At 40.5% G+C, this 21,615-nt stretch overlaps 1 protein-coding gene across 2 annotated transcripts in view; it reads left to right on the top strand.

Moving 5' to 3' along the window:
- Nucleotides 1–20,942, top strand: part of flrt1a (fibronectin leucine rich transmembrane protein 1a) — a 65,182-nt gene extending 44,240 nt beyond the window's left edge. For both annotated transcript variants that reach the window (XM_058382545.1, XM_058382544.1), the window contains exon 3: nt 16,562–20,942. In XM_058382545.1, the coding sequence (XP_058238528.1) occupies nt 16,716–18,809 (2,094 nt within the window). In that variant the 5' untranslated portion in view covers nt 16,562–16,715 and the 3' untranslated portion in view covers nt 18,810–20,942. The remainder of the gene's footprint in view (nt 1–16,561) is intronic.
- Nucleotides 20,943–21,615: the final 673 nt, after the last annotated feature.

Genomic DNA, 21,615 nt, shown 5'->3' with positions numbered 1-21,615 from the left:
TGAACAGGATTGTTTAACTTATCTTCATCATGATCATGTTGTCTCCTCTGAAGCATTTAAAGCTGTACATTTGGCTGCTGCTGAGGAAGCATTTGAAATCTAGACTTTTGGCAAAAAAAGAACTGATTTATTTTATGCAGTCAAAGTTGAATTATTAAAATTAGCACACAGCTTTACAGCCTTCCAGGGATAAATGTATAATTATTTTTAATTACCCTCAAAAAATGTAGTTACAGTGAACCGTGTGCTCAAGCACTATAACAAAAGGACATAGTCTGTTACTTTCCACCTCCACAAATGACCCATAATCCACTGAGCTGTCTCTCCACCACCGTACAAAGCCACAATTATTTGCCTATGATGCACTGAATATGGTGGCCAGTCTCTTCTTGGTATCACACGAGCAGTAACTGGAAGTAAGGCTGGAGCTGGGAAGAGTATCGATTAATGTTTCTGACTGGAAACGCTTCCTTCCTGGAACTGTCTTCAGTAGTGTGATGCCAAAGTTTCTTGTTGTTTTTAAAACTTGGTGTTTTTTTTTATCTGGGAGGGGTCAGCAATTTAGCATATTTATTTAACCACTGAAATGTTTTCTTATCACATTTTTATCCACATGATCCGAATAAAGCCGTTGCAAATCTCTAAACGCTTCCTATTTACTCCGTAACTCTGTATAGAATGTAACGTAAACTAGCTAAGCGCCCTACCTATTTATAGCGTAGGGAAACTTTTTAGTTTCGGCCCAGAAAATGGACGTGTGTGTTTAACGTCATTTAACGTTCGGGCTCAAGCGCCTCTGTATTTTTATTAAAGTACAAGAATACATACGCTGTATTAGGGCAGCCATTAAGCGAAAGTTTGCTTCTCGAAACATTAAAGTATTTGTCATATTTGCACACTGCCCATTAAAGCAGACTTGTGCTAACGTACATTCTTTGTACTTCAAATGAAATCATATGTATTTGAACTGAGTGGATTTTTACTTCTCTTTCCACCTCCAGAGAAGCTCCTCCTACTTTCACAGATCCAGGATATGAATAGTCCTCCTGGATTTGCATTTAATGCCAAGCTGGTGAGCCATCGCTCTTTAACCCTTTAGAAGTCTGAGCTGGTTCCCAGATCCGGGAGATGTTTTGACATGCCTGGACGTCTTCTTATTTCAGTTAATTATAGCAGATTGATGGCGAAAGCCTCGTTACACCATATTTAGTGCAAAATTTCAACGTGAGCAACATGTTTCTACATGCTTGTATTGTTGAGATCTGAAATCAGGTTGATTAGTAAATAATATCTCTTTATATGGACAACTGAAATAGCCATAAAACACATACTAAATATACAAAGAAGAAATGTTGGCTGCTCAGATCCAAACCAATACTACAGCTTTCAGACTTTAGATATTCCTAACTTTTCATACGGTCTGGAATCTTACATATTAAGCAGCTATAATATCACCAAGACGTTTTTCTCCAATTCTTTTTTACCAGAAACCCAAAAAATGGAATTTGACAAGGTCCAAATTGTGATGGCTAGACGACTGGATCAGAGCATCTCTAAAACTGCAGCTCTTGTGGGGTGTTCCCAGTCAGTGATCAGTATCTATCAAAAGTGGTCTAAGGAAGGAACAGTGGTGAACCGGCAACAGGGTCATGGATGGCCAGGACTCACTGATGCACGTGGGGAGCGAAGGCTGGCCCGTGTGATCCGATCTAACAGACGAGCTACTGTTGCTCAAATTGCTAAAGAAGCTAATGCTGGTTCTGATAGAAAGGTGTCAGAATACACAGTGCATCACAGGTCGTTGTGGTTTGGCAGCAAAAAAGGGGAGCAACACAATATTAGGCAAGTGGTCATAATGTTATGCCTGATCGGTGTAACGCTCATATGAAAGTAGACACTCAGGGCTTCAAGAATGTGTACTTTTAAGCATTTCTGTTTGAACCTGACATTTCTTCACATAAACGTTTATATCTTCAAAGTAAATGCTGATATCAAACCCATTTCACGCGCCAAGTGATAAGCGTCTAAAATTCGAAAGGCGTTATCTTCAACCACTACAATTCTATGTAAGGTTATCCCAATAGAGTCGCATTTTATTTCAGCGATAAAATAATGCATTTGTTTATACTGATTGAAAAGTAGTCGATTTCCATTCCGCCAGTGGACTGGGGAAAAGGGTTAAATAGATAAGAGAAGGAAATACCTCTTGGAGTAATGACTACCTCAGGTATTTCTGCCGCTTAGCTTGTTATGACTTGATCTTCTTTGTTAACTTAAAAACCAGGTGTTACTTAATTCCCTAGCTGTGATTATCTATCTACTCGCTGATAATTAATCATAAATATTCAGCAGCATTAGGCTGTAATTCATGTAATTACCTGTACGTCGTGGGACTGCGGTCCACTCTCGTATGAAAATGACAGTCTTAATGATGTCGTGTTCGAATACAGCATTTAATACCAGTAGATATTCAGTAAGACTTTTACATATTTAATGCATTTTATTCTGAGTCTACATCTAGAGTTGTTTCATCTGCTAATCCGCTTAAATACGCTGAAATTTGACCACTTTTCTGTTATGTACCGTGGTCATACAATGGACAGAGAAGCAATTAATGAACATGTGTAGTATTTATTCAGGGATAACGTTGTGTTAGTCGACATTTATTGAAACGACAACATGTTTTTAGCTCTTAGCATCATGCTATTGCCTTGTTTTAGCTTTCAAATATGACACTGCCTGGTTAGCATCAGCCGTATGAGCGAGAACGGGTGTCACTCTTGGAGATAGGACGCAAATGCAGACCGTTTTTTGAGAGCGTCACAAAAATAGGTACAGCTCAGAAAAATAGGGAAAATATAAGGAATGGGGATTAATAAGAAAATCAAGGATAAGTTAAAATAGCAGTCACAAACAGTCACGGGTTAATCAGCGCTAAAGCGCTAGGGTACAGTTGTGGTCATGAACAGAAAATCGACCAAAAGTGGTCCAAGGAAGGAACAGTGGTGAACCGGCGACAGGGTCATGGGCGGCCAAAGCTCATTGATGCACATGGGGAGCGAAGGCTGGCCCGTGTGATCCGATCCAACAGATGATCTACGGTTGCTCAGATTGCTGAAGACGTTAATGCTGGTTCTGAGAGAAAGGTGCCACGACGGATCAGGGCTGTTTTGGGCGCAAAAGGTGGACCATCACAATATTAGTCAGGTGGTTATAATGTTATGGAACTACAGTTTTAAATCCGAAACTATCCAAAGGTCATTAAGTACACATGTAAATATAACAGTACACACTGAGATGGAAAAATATTTCTTTAGTTTGACGAAATTAAACTTTATATTTATATTATTCAGCTTTAATACCAGATATTCGGAGTCTACCTCTGCTTTTTCTATTTTTTAAAATCCCCGTAAAATCGTTTTAGTTTACCAAATTACAGTAAGACATTCACATGATAAGTATGCGCAAATAAAATGTACTGTATTTGCATGCGATTCGAGACACATTTTAAGTCAAGCATGATAAACTATCTTCTCGTGAGGAGGAAATTATTTCCGAGCGTCCCGACTCGCAGAAAACACATATGGATTATACAGAAAACTAAGCAATTCTGCAAATACAATAGCAACACAGAGAAGAGGAAAAAAACAGATTTCGACGAGAGTCAATACAATTTCCGAGACAGAGCAAGCGATAATCCAGCGTCAGAAATTATTATTTTTTATCTAACAGAGAGCCAGTATAAAGCTTCCCATCATGACATGATGAGATGGCTGGGTCTGGAACAGGAACATGCATGTCAGAGGACGATGCCGAACGAGACCCGGTGTTATGGCAATCCGATTACGGCCGTACGTAGGAAGAGGGGCGTCGCTGGATTGTTTCTGTGTGGGCGAGGATTTTCATCAGCTGTAAGAAAAAAGGGCAGAACAAGAAAGGATTAAAGGAGTGGAGTGGAAGAAGAAATGAGAAAAGGATTTTTTTTTTTTTTTGCTCATGAAAAAAAGGAAAGAGGCAGCAAAATAAAAGAGAGACAGATGAAATGAGAGAATCAAAGGCAAACGAATTTAGAGGAAGGGGAAATGAAAGGGGCTTATGGACAGGAGGAAGAGCTAGATTATGAGTGTGTGTTTGTGCATGTGTGTGTATGAGTGTGTGGGAGAGAGAAAGAAAGAGAGAGAGAGAGAGAAGGAAAAAGACAGCCTGGAAAAAAAAAAAAAGGGGGGCATGATGAAACAGAAGGGTTTGCATGAAAGCAGCAGAGAGAAATTGCGACTCAATCAGTCGCCTTGTTTCTTATTCAGAGCACGTTCAGATATGGACTATAACGGATGAGAAAAAGAGAGAGCGCGAGGAAGAGAGGGAGAGGCAGACCGAGATGAAGGGAGAGATAGAGGTTGTTCAATTTGAATTTAAACACACTGCCATCTTTTTATCTAACCAAAGATGATGGATTGCATACAAATGCAACACTCAGACATACTAAGCACCCACACAGCCTAGGCAACACACACACACACACACACAGCCTGAAAGTTTTTTCTTGCCTCTACATATGGGAATACATATATACCCGCACTCACAGAGTTGACGATTTACATTTGACAGAAGTGAAAAAACACACACACACACACACACATCATAAATTGAATACAAGATGTTAGCAAGCGAGTGAGGCTTGCATCCCTGAATCCATTTCAGAAAATCCAACACAGCGGCTCAATAAAAAAAAGATTAGCAGATCACAATAATACATTTTAACACACTGGTACAAATAAAGCCGTCACCCTTTCACTGCGCTGCACTGCATAAAGAACAGTAGCTCGTTAAAATCCCCTAGCACACTATAAAATTCGGCGAACGCTTTCGCCTCTAAAGGTAACACAGTACCTGCACTCCAAAGCTCGAAGATGCAAATACAGTAGCTAGTATGCTAGCTGACTATTTTATAGGGGACTAAAGCATATAATATCACACTCTATGGATTCTGGGTTATACTGAGAGATGTTTCACGCTACTCATATTTATCTGGGTTAACAAGTAATCCTGGTTCTTCATAATCTAACGTCTCACCCTGTACAGTCTTTCTTCTTACTTGCATAATCATGAGTGGATAAATACACCATATGTCCACTTTAAATACAGCGGAACCTCGGCATACGAATTTAATTCATTCTGGAGGCGAGTTCTTAAGGTGAAAATGTGTAACACGAAACGAATTTTCCTATAAGAAATAATGTAAATGCAGATAATCCGTTCCAGCCGCCCAAAAACATTACTAATATGACCGATACGAAGCGTAATGTAAACTGTATGGCTGCTTACAAAGAACTGACCCAAGCCAAGCATTCCATGTCAAGGCTCGTCACAGGAAGTCGTGCCACCAAGCTTGGGCTAAAAATAGAACAGACCGCCCACGCCACCAATCTGTCAACAAAAAAACACATGAAAAATCACCTAGCTTTTGAACGCATGCCGAAGGCAACGTTGGTATCGTGGGTTGGCTCTTTCAAAACAGCTTTCGCTGACTGAAAAAATTTGGCTTGAGAAAGGTTGGCTTTGCTTGGCTTTCCACTGACACAAACAAGTTTTGAACGGCTCTCGGACGTACACGCAAGTTAGCCGGCGTACGGTTTGGTTCATTCGTATGCTGAACATGCTTCATATGCTGATGCAAATTTCTTGCAAAATTAAAATCCTTAAGGTGAATATTCATAAGGGAGGCCATTTATATGCCGAGGTTCCTCTGTATCGGCTCGTCTCACGCTTTCACATCAGTGATAACAAAAGTTCAGGTTTGCCATTCAGTGCTCAAGCAGGTATTGTTATCTGTCACAGCTTTCTAATCTTTCGTGAAGCTTCTAGTACATTTCCGTCTTGTTCAATGTATTTTGGTGCCTGACTCAGCCGTTTTTGTTAATGGATGTCCAGCTACATCCTGGATTTCACGTGATATACACTACCAGTCAAAAGTTTGGACACACCTTCTAATTCCATGGTCTTTCCTGATGTTTATTTCTTTCTACATTGTAAAACAATGCTGAAGGAGGCCAAAATACACAAGAATCTCGTTTGAACAGCTGATATTGAGATATGCCTGCTACTGATGCTCTGTAAAGCCTTCATAACCCCTCTAATCTGAGGTGCTGTTAATTGGTGATTTCTGAGGCTGCTAACTCTAAATGAACTTCTCTGCAGCAGAGGTAAGTTTTGGTCTTGCTTTACTGGGATGGTCTTCATGTGAGCCAGTTTCATCATGGTGCTTGATGGGTTTTGTAAATGCACTTGACAATACTGTTCTTGCAAGAACTATTCCAGAACACCTGACCTTCGTGTCTTAAAATAACAACTGACTGTTTTTTTGTTGTCGTTACATATGGATTACTTAAGTCCATGTGTATTATTTCATAGTGTTGAAATCTCCAGTATTGTTCTAGAATGTAGAAAATAAATCCCTAAACAAAAAACATTGAATTAAAAGGTGTGTCCAAATTTTTGACTGGTAGTGTACATGTATATATAAAGCATACGCTCTTTAATTTTCTGTTGCAAAGCATGAGCATTCAAACACTGCATACCACTTTTGATAGATACTGACCACTGCAGACCGGGAACACCCCACAAGAGCTGCAGTTTTGGAGATGCTCTGATCCAGTCGTCTAGCCATCACAATTTGGCCCTTCGTCAATCTCGCTCAAATCCTTACGCTTGTCCATTTTTCCTGCTTCTAACACATCAACTTTATAATAAAATGTTCACTTGCTGCCTAATATATCCCACCCACTAACAGGTGCCATGATGAGGAGATAAAAATAATGATGAGGAAATTTAAAATAGTTTAAAATGTGATTATATATATATATATATATGTGTGTGTGTGTGTGTGTGTGTGTGTATCTTATTTTCCTTATTCCCTCCTTAATAACACTACAGTCCCTACCTAAAATGCTAGCACACTAGATTACTAGCATTGCCAGGAATCTAGCATGATAAAGTATACGGTATGTGAGTAAAGGTAAACAAGGCGAGTAAAAGTTAAAGCAACGCGATTAGAAAACTGCTCAAGTACAGGTTTTACAGTATCTGATATGATGGGCCACTATTTTTGTGATCACAATGCAAACACAAAAAGCGAGGCATGAAAATCACAGCGTAGCAGAGTGGGGGTGTAATAATATTGTAATGAGCTGGATTGATTGACAGCATGTCTGAGACTCCCAGCCTGCTATGCCACTCAAGAACTAAATACATGAGCGCAAGTGGAGAGAAGCTGGATTTTTCAGAATTTTGCATCACAGTTCTATTTGCTAAGTAGCTTCTGCTCCATAAGATGGCTTTTGCTTTTTATCTTTTGATGAATAGGTTAATTTTGCTTTTGCTTAGGTAGGTTAGCTGATTTGGTCACGCTTTTTTTTTTTTAAGAAACACATCTATCCATTTTTAGTAGCACTTCTCCTACACAGGGAACATGGAGTCTATCCCCAGGGCCCCCTGGATGGGGTGCCAACCTATCACAGAACACACACTCTCACAATATTTTTTTAGAGATTCCAATCGGCCTTTAATGCATGTCTTTGGAATAGGGGAGGAAACCAGAGAACCCAGAGGTAAATCCCTGGAGCACATAGTACCTTTCTTTAGCAAATGCTCTATTATTAAGCATTGCTGTGTAAATTATTGAGCATGAACGATTAATCATATCAGCATGATTTCATATTATTACTTTAGGTAGCATCATATATGCATTCTAAACATCATTATATATATATAAAGCTAATACATTCTACATATTCTGTATAAACACAGATCAGGCATAACATTATGACCACCTGCCTAATATCGTGTGGGTCCGTCTTTTGCTGCCAAAGCAGCCCTGACCCGTCATGCACTGTGTATTCTGACACCTTTCTAACAGAACCAGCATTAACTTCTTCATCAATTTGTTGGATCGGATCACACGGGCCAGCCTTCTCTCCCCACGTGCATCAATGATCCTTGGCCGCCCATGACCCTGTCGCCGGTTCACCACTGTTCCTTCTTTGGACCACTTTTAATAGATACTGACCACTACAGACCGGGAACACCCCACAAGAGCTGCAGTTTTGGAGATGCTCTGATCCAGTGGTCTAGCCATCACAATTTGGCCCTTCGTCAAACTCGCTCAAATCCTTCACAAGGTGCCATGATGAGGAGATCATCAGTGTTATTCACTTCACCTGGCAGTGCTTATAATGTTTTGGCTGATTGGTGTAAGTCAGATAGTTTTAACCATCACTAATTAATATTGTTTTAATATTCAATGAATTAATCGTGTTGCCCTATGTCCTCTGTCTATAATAGCAAAAAAAAAAGCTTGAAAACGAAGTCTACCAAAGCTGAAATAACAATTGTCTCTTAAATCTCTCAGCTCTTGTCTCATCTGAAAAATACCACTCCAGGACATAAACGAAACCGCGTTTGCATTTTAATTTGAAGGAATGAATATTGATATGTATATCTGAACGCTATATACAGTATTTATGGGACCCGTATTGTACTTTTAGCGCCTTCGGAAATCAACTGTTGCTAATTTTACCCCAATATCGATATGAATTTAGCTGAATAATTCATCTGCAGCTTGCATAATGAAGGCATTTAATAATTTATCACAGCTAATAATGCATTTATTAGTCATTTCTCCAGAACATATCCCCAATTACGAAGCAATACGAGTGTTTATGAATACATTTGGAGCGAATAAACCATTTACAAGTCGGATTTTTATTCAATAAAGAACAAGACATTAATTACTCCCTAATGAAGGAGTTCCCTGAGATCTTTAAAATAAAGAGCTTTTTATTCACAAGGTTAGGATTTATTTGTTATAGTGTTATATTAGTTATATAGCTTTATTAGCGTTTGCCTGCAAGTTTGATTACTCATTAGATTAGATTTTGCAGACTAGCTTAAATTCATCATTAAGGCTTGAAATAACCGTGTAGCTTTACAGCCACTGTAGCTACTGTACACCACTAATAACTAAACAAATCCCAGTCAACTGAACTAAATGGTGTCTCTTTGTGTGTATGTCTGTCTGTGCGTGTGTGCGTGTATGTGTTTGAGTGTGTGTGTGTGTGTTTTTGTGTGTGTGTATGTATGTGTTTGAGTGTGTGTGTGTGTGTGTGTGTGCGTGTGTCTTTGGGTCTTTGTGTCTGTGTGTGCATATGTCTGTGTGTGTGTGTGTGTGTCTTTGTGGCTGTGTGTATGTGTCTTTGTGTGAACATGTCTGTGTATGTGTGTTTGTCTGTCTGTCTGTATGTGTGTGTGTCTATCTGTGTGTATGTGAGTGTGTGTGTTGAGTGTGTGTGTGTGTGTGTTTTTGTGTCTGTGTGTATGTATGTGTTTGAGTGTGTGTGTGTGTCTTTGTGTCTGTGTGTGCACATGTCAGTGTGTGTGTGTCTTTGTGGCTGTGTGTGCACGTCAGTGTGTGTGTGTGTGAGTTTGTCTGTCTGTCTGTCTGTGTGTGTGTTTGTCTGTGTGTGTTTTTGTGTCTGTGTGTATGTGTTTGTTTGAGTGTGAGTGTGTGTTCTTCTGTCCTTGTGCACATGTCTGTGTGTGTGTTTGAGTGTGTTTGTCAGTGTGTGTCTTTGTGTCTGTGTGTCTTTCTGTCTGTGTGCACACATGTCCATGTGTGTGTATCAGTCTGTATGTGTGTTTGTGTGTCTTTGTGTCTGTGTGCACGTCGTTGTGTATGTGTGTGTGTGTGTCTTTGTGGTTGTGTGTATCTTTGTGTCTGTGTGTATGTGTCTTTGTGTCTGTGTGTGCACGTCTGTGTGTGTGTGTTAGTCTGCATGTGTCTGTCAATGTGTGTATGTGTGTCTGTGTGCATGTCTGTGTGTGAGTGAGTTTGTCTGTATGTGTGTGTCTGCGTGTCTCTGTGTGTGTGCATGTCTGTGTGTGTCTGTGTTTGAGTGTGTGTGTGTGTGCTAGCCTAAGACAGTGTGCACAAGGAGACAATCTACACTTAGCACCAATATAACACTCACACTTTTTCAGAGCAGCACCCGAGTGTCTGCTAAATGAACTGCTCCTCGTCATTGCCCAGTTTTACCCTCATTCAGTGAATAGTGTTTTTAAGCCCTGAACATCAGCCTTATGAGTGGTGAGGGTGACGATTCTGTGGAGCTTAACAGCCTAGGAAAAAGTCTCTAAAAGGAAATGCAGATGGAGGAAAGTCACTCATGTGCCTCAGACTGTGACCAACATCAATGCTGATAGAAAGAAATCACAGATTTCACTTGCCTGGGATCTGAGTTTAGCCTATGATTAAGTGAGTGAACAATCTGAACCTAGCTGAAAGAAGCATTCGATCAAACCCGCCAACCATCAGCTAACGTTACAGCGAGGAATGAACGTTGAGATATTTCTGCAATCAGCATCGCAGCTACAGAGAACTAAATGGGTTTTTTCGGAAACATCATTTTTACGTCTCCGTAGATCACAAACTAATGTTACTCCGAGTGCACTTTGTCATACCATTAATTAAACAACATCGCTCAGTTAGCCAGTGAGACGTTCTGACAGGTCACGAGGGATGGAAATATAATTTGCCCATGGCAGAGAGTAACAGCTAAACAAAGCATCTTGGCTGATCTGTTAGAGTATGTATGAGAGATGATTGTATTATCGATCATGCAGCATGAGTTTATGCTAGAAAGAAATAATCAATAATTACCTGCTGGCTGCTCTGCTGTTTGGAAAGTATATTTTATTTGTACTCCATCATTTAATTCTAATGATTTTTTTTTAGGATTTAAATGTAGAATTATTCACTAGAAACAGCTAGAAATGGAAGCATATGATGGATATGTCTACGGCTATGGAAATCTTTAACTATTCAAATGTTTCGTAATTTTCGATAGTTTGTTTGTACATTTGTTTGTTTTATAGGTTGTTGTTTTTTGCATACACACAAATAAACACAACCCACATTCCCTTATCTCCGGCCCTGCAACAGTAAAAAAAAAAACAAAAAAATACCGCCTTGAGCCCTGCCACACCACTGGGACCGTGTGTTTCTGTGAATTTGTTCATTTGTGCTGATTTAAATTTGAGGCAAGTAATGAGTCTAGAGAAATGAATTGAATAAAGTTAAGAAATTGATTTGCCTAGTTTGCAAAAATCCTATTAAAAAAAAAAAAATTAGCGCTGTAGAACGCTGAAGAACCGTGACTCCCGGATTAAAACCCTAGCCGCTTTGAACCTTAAAGTTGTTTGAAAGAAAGGATAAAGCAACATGATTAAGAGATGCCGAGGGAAGGAGGAACCGAGGAAAGATGAGCAGAGATGTGTATAATTCGGCTTGAATGTAAAATTTGCCTGGGTGCCGCATGACTGTCGGAGTCGCCCCACTTAATGACAGTGACAGATTAATCACATTGGAGACTGATGCAGCGTTTGAGGACACTGCAGTTACATCCTGAGAGCAGAAACCTTGCAGTCCATTAAAGTATAGGATCCACATCATGAATGAATATTTAGCACAATTTTGCTGAGGCAAAGAAATGATTCCGGGATAAAATAAATGGGTGCTAGCTCTCAGGTTGTAACCTAGTTGTAAGGGAGGCCCACTGTTGAAGAGTTCTGCATAGTAAATTTAAGGGACTTGCAGAGGAACAAACCAAAGCTCTATACATATATGTTGTTGTTGTCCTTCCGCTGCTCCCTGCGTCCCGGCTGCATCCTTCGGGGTCACCACAGAGGGTCACCCGATCCACATATTTCATTTTGGCTTAGGTTTTAGGCCGGATGCGTTCACTGACACAACCCTCCCACTTTATCAGGTCTTGGGACCAGCACTGACAGTTAATCCCTCAGTGGCTGGGTTGGTTCCCTGGGCAGTCAGTTTGACTTATTAACAGTCTGCATTATTTGGTAGTCGACTGGAACTGACATCACTTCCAAATACAAACACAACCCATCGTGTTGTCTCAACACCGATAGACAGGTTTCTGTGCATGGCATCGGAAATGCAAAAGTGAAAGGGAATTGCAATTCAGATCAGAATTTTGGCTTCGCTGAGGAAGTGAAACATTAAACAGTGGAACCTCGGCATACGAAGTAAATTCGTTCTGGAGGTTCTTAAGGCGAAAGTTTGTACTGCGATATTCCCATAAGAAATAATGTACAATGGAACCTCGACATACGAATGGCGCCACCAAGCTGTGGCTAAAATTAGAACAGAGAGCCCATGCCACCCATCTGTCAACAAAAAAACACACATAGCTTTCGAATGCATGCCGAAGGCGACGTTGGTATCATGGGTTGACTCTTTCGAAACAGCTTGTGCTGCCTGAAAAAGTATTCTTAAAAAATTCGTAAAATCCTTCGCTAAGTTTTGAAAGGCTACTGGACGTACATGCAACTTAACCGGCAAAAATTCATAAGGGAGGGCGTCCGTATGCCGAGGTTCCACTGTAACTGCTACTGCTAATTCAATATCGCAAGATCATAAATATAAAATTAAATTTCATGTCCATTGTTAAAAGTGCGAGCATGTACTTGTGTGAATAAAATGTGATTTTATTATTACTATTTTCATGTTTTCGTGCGGACAGTTACTCACGCACCAAAGGCACAAGATTTTAAATCAAGGCCATGAAATCGTAGTGTGTGTGTGTGCAGAATGTAAGCTATTATATGACACTTTTAATTCAAAATTCTTTTATTTTGAGTTGGTTTACAGGTCAGCAGGGCACCAGGACTGGAGATAGGATCTTTTCATATCAACATAAAAACTATGAATTTCCATCAGATTTCAGCAAGTGTGTGTTCCTCATCTCGTTCCTCTATTTGAATATGCTCAGATAGTATAGTATAGTGTTTCTTGTTTGTTTGTTTGTTTCTGTGAGGCCGTCTGTAATTTTGCTATGGGTCGGGGGGATCGGGAGTTGGCTCTGTCTGGACGTTTTTGCTGTAAGGATAAATATTTAATCTTCAATTTGGTGAGGAGGGACACTGATTCAAATGAATTCCATGGCAACACATTTTGATGCACAAAACAGCCTCTTTCATGGACCAACTGGGATTTGGTTAGTAAATGCAGGACAGGGAAAGGGAGGAAGGAAATCACGAACGAGGGTGCAATAGAGAGTCGCTAACTGTTTAATGTTTAAAAGCTGTCATTTTGCTCTTTCTGTTTAAAAGCTCATTTTGAGGAAAGAGTTTGTTTGTTGGTTCATAATATTGGGATATGAGCAGCAGTAATTTCCACAAATATATGCAATGTATATTGGAAAGGACTCCATATTAGATGGATAATGGTTGTGTCTTCTACTAGAAAACTTTTTGGAAAAGAGTGGAGTTCTACTGAGAACCTTTAGAGTTCTCCCAATTGGAAGAAACTGAAAGCACACTCTGGTTGATGGTGAGGTCTTTCTGTAAGCAGATATACTGTACAATATTTAATATTCATGGAAGGAGTCTCCAGTGTCAGCGCTTTGTACCAGTCAGGAGGTTTTTTTGAGAAAATTTACACTTTCCCGATTCTCAGTAATATAAAAAAAAACATATCATCTTTTTTGTTTCAGTGACTTCAAGACGAAAATAGACTGTTGAGGCAACGGCTGTTACAGCTGCTACAACTAAAGTGATAAAAGGAACAAACATGAATTTATTGGAAAATCGTCATCTTTCAGGTGGAAAAGGTGACTTATACATGGCCACCACTTCCTTGATGATTTTCCTGTAACAGCATATCCCATTGTGTTTTATTCTTCCCGTATTAAACAGTTTAGTATTCTACATCGATTATCTTTAATAGCTTAAAAAATGACACGTTCAGGGGAATTTTAAGACACCTTCTGTTCTGACCAAAATAAAATTCTTGCACTCATGCATCACAGTCAAGCTTCATTGACTTGGATTATGCAATGTCTGGATGACAACCAAATAACCATATTAGGCAGAAAAGGAAAAGAAACTAAAAGACGGACAGACGGACGGGCAGATGGACAGATAGATGATTCATCCGAGAATGACCATTAACTTTCTCCCCTATGTTCATGCTTCCTTTCCTTTTCCCTCCCACTATCTATCTCATATTCTCATTGTATCACTTTTTTTCTCCTCTCACATCCATCTCCTTTGTACCACACTCCCTCATGTGTTTTGATCAGCCTGCATCACTCCCCTCTGCATATATAAAAAGTTGTTATTTATGGACATGCATCAGCAGATAGCAGCCTACTTGGCTTTATCATCTGCTCACCATCAAATATGGCCATATCTTCCCATGCACCACTGTTCCCCTTCCGATAAACCGTTATTTTTATTTCATACACTCACGCGTGACACCTGGCAGCACCAGATATGGGTTTTATTGTAATGCGGTGAATTTTATGAGGGAGTGATAACGGGTGCTGTGGATATGCTCTGTCTCACTTGCTCAAGCCTGTCCCAGGGTCCCTGGATGTAAATTGATATAGTCCCAAGCTGCCCTCACACTGCCTGGATTATTGGAGGAGCGTGGCGTTGTGGGGGTGCTCAGGCGACAGAACGTCTGGACAACCCCATTTCAGCCTGTTCCCTAGTGATTCATGTGTACTGTATTCCTCACACACACACACACACACACACACACACACATGCACATATGTGAGCTCCTTCAATGATCAAATCCGGCTCTGAAGAATAGTATACACATGTACTGACATCATCAAACATGTGGATTTTTAATATGAAGGTGGCACAACACACACAAATACAGTATGTGCAATTTCTATAACCAGTTGTAATAAAGGGAGTTGTTTATTCAAAACATCTATTTTTTCCTATCAAATTTAGGTTCATGGGACTACCTTTTTTTTACTAGCATAGTATGAACGTTCATGGCCACTATAAAGCCAATAGGAAAACAATAAACTAGATTTGTTTTTTTTGTTTTTTTACTGTATTGATCTATTGTTGGAAAATTACATAGGGAAAACATTTTCTCACGCCTTGCTACAATACCTTTATTGTAAGAGTGTAACCGGCAGTGACGGCTTGTCATGGTATTGAATGGGAAGGCTAGAACATTTCACTACCTATCAGTAACTCAGCTTTACAATTATGAATCCATTACGCTTGAGCCTTATAGCTGAAGGTCTCACAGGCATAAAACTGTTATACCTATGCATAGAAACACACACACACACACACACACACACATTGAAAGACAAGCAGCACCGTTAGTGATTGCTTTTTTTTTTTTTTTTAGTGTTCAAGTCTAATTATGTCATGTCTCCTCTGAATAGCAAGCATGGTAAATAGAGAAGCTGTCACTTGCCATTAGACTGTTCTTTCACATAGCTGAGTACAATTTGTCTGTAGTTTATAGGCATTCATATAATTTATATAATATATATAAATTTATATTTATATAATTTACGTTATATATATATATATATATATATATATATATATATATATATATATATATATATAATATATATATATATATATATATACATATATATAATATATCAGATATATATATATCAGTCATCTACCTTAAAAAATATTTTTTAGCAAGTTTTATCAAATGAAGTCATTGACATGAGGCTGCATGAATCTACAGTCTGAGCTAGAATGAAATCAGCCCACCATACAATTCTATATAGATTTTTCTTATGTCAAAAGCTGATAGTTATTTTTATGTATAGTATGAAATGGAAAAGAAACAGATGGAGGACTTCCATGCAAACACAACATACACAAGATTTTAGGTCCAAGTGTTGCCAAAATATTATGTCTGCATATATCAACAAACATAAATCACAACTATTTAAGCTATCTCCTTAATATTTATTTAATAGTCTTCTAACGAGCACCTGTTTAATCATTACGCTCACAACTCCATATGCTCTGCAGTCCCATACACGTTTCTCTGTCAATCACTCCCTCTCTCTCTCTAGAAACTTTTCAGTTGTATAGCAGTTAAGAGACCCAAATACCCTACGGTTGTCAGCGGATTCATTTGACCAGCTGTTAGGGCTGAAAACACGCCCTTGTCGTGTCACCCTAAACACACAAACACATGCAAAAACAAAGAGATGCAAAATGACACATGCACACACTCTAAAGTATTGTTAACAAATTGAGGTTGTACCAAGGACGGTCATGTATGAAAATAGTTGTGAAAAGAGAATTTACTGTGTGCACACACTTCGCAGTCAGAGGACTGCAAATGCTCTGGTACATCCACAGTCATTTGTTACCTGCAAACATGACATCCGTGCCTTTTAATGGCATCGAATTTTGTTCTGTTCAATAAATTCAGCATCTTGATCACTCATATGGGAAAGATGTCAAAGTCGCTTTGGCCCATTTCTCCCTCAAAGTGTCTTTATACTGCATGATAAATTATACTGGTGTCTAGCTCTTTCGGTAGGGTTATGGATGCATAATTGTTTTAGATCTGCTTACAGATGTAATTTAAAAACATATGCAGCATATGGCATTTTAGGTATTAATTGGAAAATCTGAGAGATCTTAAGTATTTTAGGTATTAATTCAAGCTTATTTCTCTCTCTTTCCTCAGGCGCTGGCTACGTTAGCGTCAACTGTTGCCAAGCATTACACCTTTCTGAAGCTTAGCAGGAGACCTACAGTCTGGGTATCTGTGAAGTAGCTACACAGAAGTGAAGGGCACCACATCAAGAAAACAAAAAGAGGAAAGGTTAGACTTTGGAATCATGGCTCCTGAAGTCATGGCTGAGCTCCGTGATTGGCTCTTTCTTCTCCTGCTGTGCCTCACACTGCTAGCCGAGGTGCTGCAGTGTGCTGCAACTGCCTCACAGCGAATGGATGCAGAGGGGGATGTAGTGTGTCCCTCCGTGTGCCGCTGTGACGAAGACTTTATTTACTGCAATGACCGTGGTCTGAGTGCTATCCCACCACTCCCCCCATCTGCCTCCATTCTTTATCTTCAAAATAATCATATAGATAATGCAGGACTTCCAACATCCTTGGAGTACCTCACAACTGTGGAGGTTATATATCTCTACGATAACGAGCTGGATGACTTTCCCATGCATTTACCGCCATCATTACGAGAACTTCATCTCCAAGACAACAACATCCGAGTGTTACCAAGAGCTGCATTAGCCAGGTTGCCTCTCCTGGAGAAGCTACATTTGGATGACAACTCAGTGTCCACGGTTAGTATAGAAGACCAGGCCTTTGCCGACAATCCTCGTCTTCGTCTGCTCTTCCTATCCAGAAACCACCTTTCCAGTATTCCCTCAGGGCTTCCAGCCTCGCTAGAGGAGCTCCGGTTAGATGATAATCGTATCTCAACTATTCCCACACATGCCTTCCGAGGTTTATCCTCTCTGCGCCGTCTTGTCTTGGATGGCAACCTTCTGGCCAATCAGCGGATCGCAGATGACACCTTCTCACGCCTCTCAAACCTCACTGAACTGTCTTTGGTACGGAACTCTCTTCAGACTCCACCTCTCAATTTACCTAGTGCACACCTACAAAGACTCTCTTTTCAGGACAATGCCCTGATCCACATGCCACGGGGCTCCCTTGATGGAATGCGTAGTCTTCAGAGGTTGGACCTGTCCGGGAACAACCTTACCACACTTCCCAGAGGGTTGTTCCGGGACTTGGAGAGCCTGGGGCAGTTGCTTGTGCGTGGCAACCCTTGGCACTGTGGATGCAACCTGCGCTGGCTGTACGACTGGCTGGAGGCCAAAGGGAACACTATTACAGTCCGAGGACTAACTTGCCAATCTCCAGAGCGAGTTCGTGACATGCCACTAAGGGACCTTACTAGCCAAATGGATGATTGTGAACTGGCAGCTGCTGGAGGTGGGGGAATAGGTGGAGTGGGTTTGCCAGGTGGGGGAGGTACTACTGGCAATAGAATGGGTGGAGCAGGAGTAACTTCCACAACTAGTTTCCCTCCACAAGGATCTCTGTTCACTCTGCGGTCCAAGCGCCCAGGTCTGGGGCTTCCAGACAAAGGCTTAGACTACACACTTGGCAGCAGTGGTGTGGGCAAGAACCTGGCCCTGAATGTAAAATCATTATCCCATGATAGCATTAGAGTTACATGGAGTGTGGCTCAAACATCTTCTTCTTTCAGGCTCAGTTGGCTCCGCCTGGGGACTAGTGCAGCAATGGGTTCCATTACTGAGACTCTAGTGAGGGGTGACCGAAGAGAGTATCTCCTTACTGCCCTTCAACCGGCATCCAGCTACATCATTTGTATGGTGCCCCTAGTCTCTGGCACTGCGAACAAAGCCGGCATGTCTGGAGGAAACACAGACACGGATGAGGCTCCAGTGTGTGCAAAGGCTGAGACATCTGATCCCAACCTGTCTGATGTTGATCAAGGGGAGGATCGGGGGTCAGAGCACATCACCTCACTTCCACTAGCTGGGATCATTGGAGGAGCCACTGCGATAGTCTCTCTAGCCCTCATTCTTGGAATATTCTGCTGGTATGGCCATCGTTCGAGGCGCCTTTCCTCAAGGGATCATTACAACCGCAGTAGCTCACGCAAAAGCAAGCATTATGATGACTACATTGAGTCAGGCACTAAAAAAGATACCACCATCCTGGAGATTCGAGGACCTGGATTCCAGATGACACCAATGGCTGCCAGAGAGACATTGCAACCCAAGCCAGTGCAGGAAGACTACATAATACACACTATCTTCCCTTCCAATGGCACAGGTCTATACAAACCGCCCCATCCCACAACTAATGCAGGCTATGGCACAAACCGTGGCTATAGAGAAGGAGGTATTCCAGATATAGATTACTCTTACACGTGATGAGCCTGATTTAGTGAACACTATTAAAGTATGGTACTGGATAGATGCACATTTTTTATCTGCATGGGGTCTACAGAACCCCATTGTGCCTTCTGTCTCCATTCCAACCTAGCCTGCTGTTCATGGCACCAAGGAAGCTCTAAATTGGCCCCAATGCCTACTAAGCAACCGTTTTCTGTGTTTGGCACCAGGAAATGGCTATACCATTTTAAGCAGTGATTCCAACTGCCATTTTCACTCCCCCCAGTGTAACCTGGTGTGTCCTCAGCACTACTGCTTTGTCTCCGGCGCCCTCAGTGAGGTGGATTCAAGGGCAGTACAAACTGTAATTTACACAGAAAAGCATTCTATTTAGAGCTCAAATCATATGTGATATGGATAAATGGCACTTACTGAAAAAAGAACAAATTTGTATGTAAACTTTCATCTCCTGTGACTCTAATTAGTAGCTGCCCAACTGCTTCATAGTGTTGCTCCTGACATGTTGTGGAGGAGTACAGTACTGGCTAGAAAGAGAGAGAACACCATGGTGGATAAGGATTTCTCAGAATCCATTGTTGTACAGGGAATCAAATGATATCTTGGCAGTGCAGCTCTACGGGGACTAAAAGCTTGCTGAAGAAAACATGGGCTAACGTTTTGGTTCCGGTTTTCATAAGTGACTTTGGACTTGGACATCTGGTGTAGGATTTAATGAGAGAGTACATGGAGTTACAAACAGTTGGTCGTGAATAGTGATGCACACTAGTTTTTAAACACCTCAAAATGATCTCGATAAGGTAGCAAGTTACATGAAGCTGCGGGGACATGTGACCTGTAAGGTTCGATTAGACTGACAGAATTTTTTTAAGAAAAGAAAAGAAAATTGCAACGCTATTATTAATGTTGACACAGGCAAGGTGTGTAGATATTTGAATCCAACAAAAAGACTTTTTGGAAGTGAACATGTGAAAACATATTGTGTTCCAAACTTGTTATGTATTTTTTCTGTAAGTTTATTTATCCCATACTGCTGTCTTTTTTTTTTTTGGTTTATATCTGTTCTATGGTTTAAATAATCTGTTTAGATAGAACTCGGTCAGTCCTGCTGCTGGTGACATTAAAAACACTGTGGTTTTGCCTAGCCCTGTAACTCATGTAATGATTAAGGATTATTTTGTGTTAACTATTGTCATTATATCACTATGAGCTCTCCAACTGACCAGTTATATCCCAATGTTCTAGTCAGATCCTCCCCAAAATCTGCCTTCAGTCTAAACCTAAAGAGATAATTAGTATTGATAATATTCCTGTTAATAAAAAAAGCACTATGATTCCTTTCCCCCAAACTCTTAACTATTCTCCTGATCTGAGGTCAGTTTTAATGTATTTAATATCAGTGAAGGGAAGCTGATCCTATCTCAGCACAAAGGAGCCTCTAACCTCTAACCAATAACCTTACTCCTGGAAATGCAGTCCATTCAGTGTCGGGTGGGCACATGGGCAGGACATCCAGCTGACACTTTCCTGTGTGATTACTCACAATAATTCATTTGGCTCCCCAAACCCAGCTGTAGCAGATAAGGCTGCTATCTACTCCAAATAGATATAGCTGTAAATTAGAGGTAGGGTTGAATGAAATGAAAGATAGTGAAGAAAAAGCATACAAACCGCAACACTGTGGACCTACACTGTGGGAGAACACGGCACTTGTTGCATGAATCTGAGAGACAGATGTATTTAATATTTATTTTTCTGTTCTTTACTTTCCTTTACATTTTTTTTATGGTTGGAAGGGAATTAGGAAATGTATGAGTGGGAGATTCATTTTTACATAATCAAACAGGTTGTGTTCAGGCATGCATAGAGCTGTTATTTTATCTCCTATGTTTCTACATTAACACACATCACTCTTTTCTTACCTTTCATTTCCTTTCCTTTCTGTTTCTTTTCTTTCCTTTCCTTTCCTTCCCTTCCCTTCCCTTCCCTTTTCCTTTTCCTTTTCCTTTTCCTTTTCCTTTCTTTCCTTTCCTTTTCTTTCCCTTCCGTTCCTTTCCTTTCCTTTCCGTTTCTTTCCTTTCATTTCCTTTCCTTTCCCTTCCCTTTTCCTTTCTTTTCCTTTCCTTTCCTTCCCTTTTCCTTTCCTTTCCTTTCCTTCCCTTCCCTTCCCTTTTCCTTTTCCTTTCTTTCCTTTCCTTTTCTTTCCCTTCCATTCCTTTCCTTTCCTTTCCTTTCCTTTCCTTTCCTTTCTTTTCCTTTCCTTTCCTTTCCTTTCCTTTCCGTTTCTTTCCTTTCCTTTCCTTTCCCTTCCGTTCCTTTCCTTTCTTTTCCTTTCCTTTCCTTTCCTTTCCTTTCCTTTCCTTTCCTTTCCTTTCTTTTCCTTTCCTTTCCTTTCCTTTCCTTTCCTTTCCTTTCCTTTCTGTTCCTTTCCCTTCCCTTCCATTTCCTTCCTTTCCTTTCCTTTCCTTTCCTTTCCTTTCCTATCCTTTCTCTCCCCTCCCCTTCACTTCCTTTCCTTTCCTTTCCTTTCCTTTCATTTCCTTTCTCTCCCCTCCCCTTCCCTTCCTTTCCTTTCCTTTCCTTTCCTTTCCTTTCCTTTCTCTCCCCTACCCTTCCCTTCCTTTCCTTTCCTTTCTCTCCCCTTCCCTTCCTTTCCTTTCCTTTCCTTTCCTTTCCTTTCCTATCCTATCCTATCCTATCCTATCCTATCCTATCCTTTCCTTTCCTTTCTCTCCCCTTCCCTTCCCTTCCTTTCCTTTCCTATCCTATCCTATCCTATCCTATCCTATCCTATCCTATCCTATCCTATCCTATCCTATCCTTTCCT

The sequence above is a fragment of the Hemibagrus wyckioides genome, linkage group LG28 (assembly GCF_019097595.1).
Source record: "Hemibagrus wyckioides isolate EC202008001 linkage group LG28, SWU_Hwy_1.0, whole genome shotgun sequence".
In the NCBI taxonomy this organism is placed as follows: domain Eukaryota; kingdom Metazoa; phylum Chordata; class Actinopteri; order Siluriformes; family Bagridae; genus Hemibagrus; species Hemibagrus wyckioides.
The sequence above is the reverse complement of the archived record's forward strand: the minus strand, read 5'-3'. Positions and strand labels throughout refer to the sequence as shown.